Below are 5,192 nucleotides of genomic sequence, written 5' to 3' on the forward strand. Positions count from 1 at the left end.
TATCATATGGATTACTAAAAAAATATCCACTCTAGAAAAGGCTGAATAATTCTAAATTTCTAATTACCCATACATCTAAATAAATTATTTTTTATAAGAGCAAAAACCATCAATAGAATATAGTTTTTGCCGAAAGAAAAAATTGATAGATAAAAAGAGATATGCTAATCACTATAGCTAGTTACTAGTAATAAGAAATTCGAAAGTATGAAAAGAAAAACAAAAAAGTATTTATTGTTATATTTTTTTACAAAATAGTGTCACTACCCAAATGTAGAATGGTCTTCATGTAATGTGTCGACTTGAAAGATTAAGAAGTTCAATCTTTGTAATGTTTTGCTTGTAAAAAACGACACATCAATTCACATTTTAGCCTTTCCAATGTTCTTTTTTTTAGTTCGCGTCTCAAACGCCATGCCGTTTTCATTACTTCAAAACGGCAGCACATCGCTTTGTCCCCTACCAAAACCCTGAGCGCTTCCTCCGGACAAGCAAAGCCGCAAGAAGAAGCAGAGCAATGTGGAAGCTAACGCGGCGATTGCAGCCGCATATCAATTCGACCCGATGGTTAATCCGAAATTTAATGAGCGGAGTGTCTGGAGACGCCACTGGTCTCTACGGCTTCGATCATCTTAAAACGGCTAAAGGGTTTCAGCGCTTCGTCGCTGATGCTATTGAAAGGTATGATTTTTATCAAATTAGTATATATGTGTGCTTTGTCAAAATAAGCCATTGATATTGATGGGGATGGTATTGTAAGCTTAGTCATATTCATGGTGTGTGTGTGTGTTTCATTAGAGAGCTCTATTGTAACCGTTTTATACGGCTACTGTACTGTGTTGTGATGTTATTTGATTATTGAAGAAATGATTCTGGAACCATTGTCTTAGGTCTAGTGAGTTGGTGAGCTACATATCAGGAATGCCTTCGTCTCCAGAAATTATAAAAGCCATGGATGAGATTTCAGACACTGTATGTTCTTGCTGCACTTGTGTTACTTGATTACTAGCTCTTATGGTGCTTGTAGTTACTGCTCTTTTTCTGAATTCGAAATATATTTTGTAGGTTTGTTGTGTTGTTGACTCTGCTGAACTCTGTCGACAAACCCATCCTGACAGGTCTTTTTTTTTCTCTCTTGTTCTGAGGTTTCAATACTTGGTTTATTATGTTCTTTGATATATTTTTTAACTTGTTTACTTTGCTTTATTAATATGATAGGCAATTTGTTGAGGAAGCGAATAAAGCAGCAATTGAGATGAATGATTATCTACATGTGAGGTGACCAAGATTTTGCTCAGCTTTGATTTTCTTTCTTCGTTTGACGTGTTTGAATCTTGGAATGTCTAAAACAAAGACATGTTAAGTATGTAGTTACCTTTTGTCAAAGAAAAATATATGAAACTTCCTCCATCTTTGAACATTTTTTATTCTTATTTAGATATGAATACTCAGCTGTCCAAAAAGACCTGTATATCAATATAATTTTCCTTTCAGCCGTAGAAACTTGAGGCATTTAATGTTAATCAAACTGAGGATATAACCTCTCTAGACTCTCATCCATGCCAGTAGAGTAGACAGAGTTGAGTCTATGTTTATTCTTGGCGATTTCTTAACTTTTTCTGCGTTATTGATGTTCAGCATCTTAACACAAACCATACTTTGTATGCTGCGGTGAAAAAAGCAGAGCAAGATTCTAACTTGCTTACCAAAGAAGCAAGTAGGACTGCACATCACCTCCGAATGGACTTTGAACGGGGTGGCATTCATCTAGACTCTGGTTTGTTATCTATTGCGGATACTTCTTTACCCTTTAGGCCTTTATGATGTTGTTGGTGTACCTGATGTTGAAGGCCTCTTTTATTCTTTGCAGAAAAGCTAGATAAAGTGAATAGCTTAACAACCAACATTTTTCAGTTATGCAGGGAGTGAGTACCCATGAATACAGAAGTTTTTTTTTCTATTGAAAATCTGATATTATAATGGTGCTTTGTGCTGTTAGTGCTAACTTCCGTTTGATCTATATTCAGGTTCAGCGAAAACATTGCTGATGATCCAGGACATGTTGATATATTTCCAGCATCACGCATCCCTCGACATGTGCATCATCTTCTCAACCCTATCTATCGATCCACTGAAAGGGGTTCAAGAGGGGCTACAAGAGCAATGCATAAGTCGAAACAGAAGGGATTTCGAATAAATACTGATCAACGAACCCTTTCTTCCATTTTGCAATGGACATCAGACGAAGAGGTGCCTACTTTACGTATTTGTTCTGTCTCCTTTTTCTGCATCCTTTTAGGGATAGATGTGAAGATTAAACAGTTTCTCATTGGTCACAAGCGTTTTACAATCAATACCTCAGACTGTATTAGAGACAGGGAAATATGCTTTGAAGTTGCATTATACACCCACATCCATTTTTCTGTTGACCACTGTAATTCAATACCTCTATTTTCAGGTCAGAAAAATTGTATATATTCAAGGGAACTCTGTTCCTCATGCAAATCACGGAGTTCTTGAGAAGCTTATTGCTGCACGCCATGAGCTTGCCCAGGTTAGTACATATTCGTTGATGAGGCTATGTAGTATATTATATTCCCGGTGTTAAAATATTACATTTCTTTATGTAATAGCTTCTTTTCTTTTTGTTACTCTCAGATAATGGGGTGTAATTCTTACGCTCACTTCATGGTCGAGCCAAACTTGGCAAAGTCGCCAAAGGTTGTGACATCCTTCCTACAAGAACTGAGCAAGACAGTCAAATCAAAGGCAGACGAAGTAAGCTGACCTTTGCACTATATCTGACATTTTTATGATGTCCTTGCTGTGGAAAATTGAGTTTCTAATGACCAGTTTCCCGTCCCTGTAGGAATACATAGCCATTAGAAACTTTAAAAGAGAGAAATGTGGTAACAAATCTGCAGAATTAGAGCCATGGGATGAGACTTACTATACTTCAATGATGAAATCCTCCGTCAATGATGTGGACACCGCTGTAAGTTGTTTTTATGTTTTAATATCTGTCTAATGTGCTGCAGTAGTATCACTTATTGTGGTGCTGCAAAAGCACTTGCCACTTGGGTTTCTGTATCTTCATTTTGGGATCTTTTGGTTATTTTTTCTTCCTCAAGAGAGACTGTTGCGGAGACTTCTCTCATCATGCTCTCTTTGAATATTCTTGTACAGGTTGTAGCATCATATTTTCCTCTGCCTCAATGTATTGAAGGCCTAAAGCTGCTTGTTGAATCATTATTTGGTGCAACATTCCATACCATTCCTCTGGCCCCAGGTGAATCCTGGCACCCAGATGTGCTGAAATTGTCTCTTCATCACTCGGACGAGGTATGCTATTTACAAAACTAAGATAATCCTTGCATAAGTCTTGTAGATGCAAAAACAATAACAGTTTACTCTAGGTTTTTCATACCACACCATCTTTGGTCCCTCATGCTCACAAATCATGCTACTGTTTCTTGCAGGGTGATCTCGGGTATTTTTACCTTGACTTGTACTCCAGAAAAGACAAGTACCCAGGGTGTGCTAGCTTTGCAATCAGAGGAGGACGCAAGATTTCTGAGACAGAATACCAACTTCCTGTATGCTTCATCAAACTTCGTTTTTTCCCATCATTTCTTTAAATGTATAGCCAAAATTTGACTCCTGGAGAAAGTGATACCATTTTCTTACACTGTCTGTTGGTATAATCCACTTGCAGATTTTGGCTCTTGTTTGCAATTTTTCACGAGCTCGTGACTCATCTGTCGTGAAGCTTAATCACTCCGAAGTTGAAGTTTTGTTCCACGAATTCGGCCATGCTCTTCACTCTCTGCTCTCACGAACGGTGTTGTACAAATTTATCAATACAAGCTACGTATGGTCCCTCCTCAAAATTTCGCTCTTTTTTTGCTGATTGGTATGTTTTCTGGATTTTGCAGGATTATCAACATTTTTCTGGTACCCGGGTGGCTCTTGACTTGGCAGAAATGCCTTCAAATCTATTTGAGTGAGTATAAGTCCCAGAGATTATAACTCTTTTTTCAATACTGTTTCAATTTTGAGTTAGTGGTAATGGTACATAATGAATGTGTTCATGCGTCCCTCAGGTACTATGCATGGGACTATCGTCTCCTGAAGAGATTTGCCCGGCATTACTCTACCGGTGAGATAATACCCGAGAAGTTAGTGAACTCATTACAAGGAGCGAGGAACATGTTTGCAGCAACTGAACTGCAACGTCAGGTCTGCCTAATTGAACCACCTCTCAAATAGGCTCAATGTAGAAAAAACAAATGTGGGTTAGAGAGATCAACGTCAGTTTCTATATGGTTTTTTTGGTAGGTGTTTTATGCGCTGATTGACCAAATGCTATTCGGGGAACAACCAGAGACAGAAAGAGATGTGAGTCATCTCGTAGCTGAACTGAAACGGCAACACACGAGCTGGAACCATGTTGAAGGAACTCATTGGCATATTCGATTCAGTCACCTACTTAACTATGGAGCAGGTAGTACATATATATCTATCTACATAAACGTCTTAAATAGCGATTTCAGATATTTATGTTGAACTCTTGTGTATACATGTGTGCAGGATACTATAGCTACCTATACGCCAAATGCTTTGCGTCAACAATATGGCAATCAATATGTGAAGAGGATCCTCTTTCGTTGAGCACAGGAACATTGCTGAGAGAGAAGTTCTTCAAACATGGAGGAGCCAAAGATCCAGCTGAGCTGCTTACGGATCTAGCAGGCAAAGAGATCATTAGTATTCATGGTGAAGGCATTATTATCCCTGCTACCACAGGCCTTTTAAATGAGCTGAGACTATAAATGAACAAATATACTCTGTAACTTTTCAAATCTTTTTACAAGTTGATAGTGAAACGGCAAGCAGTTTTTGAGCAAACGATATGCCGTTTTGAGTGAAATATAATGATCACTGGATAATTTTATTTCTATCGCAAAAAAAAAAAAAAAAAAAAAGGCGCTACAAATCTACTCTTCGTGTTCCTTGGCCTCGAGACCTTATCATCTTCATCGTCTCTTCAGTACCAGAAACCCTAATTTCGCAATCAAATGTCAAAATCCCCAAATCGAAACGGAGGATCCAGCTCAACCGAAGAATTCTTCAAGCTCTTCCGGCGTAGGGTTCGGTTCTCCGGCTAAGAAACTGAGTGCGGCGGATACATC

General features: G+C 38.3%; 1 protein-coding gene across 1 annotated transcript; it reads left to right on the plus strand.

Moving 5' to 3' along the window:
- Nucleotides 518-4,954, plus strand: LOC104726278 (probable mitochondrial intermediate peptidase, mitochondrial). Its single transcript, XM_010445107.2, has 17 exons — nucleotides 518-681; nucleotides 891-972; nucleotides 1,066-1,118; nucleotides 1,219-1,273; nucleotides 1,639-1,777; nucleotides 1,871-1,925; nucleotides 2,028-2,250; nucleotides 2,459-2,554; nucleotides 2,659-2,778; nucleotides 2,870-2,995; nucleotides 3,187-3,342; nucleotides 3,480-3,596; nucleotides 3,716-3,841; nucleotides 3,936-4,003; nucleotides 4,104-4,239; nucleotides 4,339-4,504; nucleotides 4,591-4,954. Exons 1-17 carry the CDS (start codon nucleotides 518-520, stop codon nucleotides 4,830-4,832), a joined length of 2,124 nt encoding a protein of 707 aa, XP_010443409.1. The 3' UTR covers nucleotides 4,833-4,954.

Source organism: Camelina sativa, chromosome 2, assembly GCF_000633955.1.
Source record: "Camelina sativa cultivar DH55 chromosome 2, Cs, whole genome shotgun sequence".
Lineage (NCBI taxonomy): Eukaryota > Viridiplantae > Streptophyta > Magnoliopsida > Brassicales > Brassicaceae > Camelina > Camelina sativa.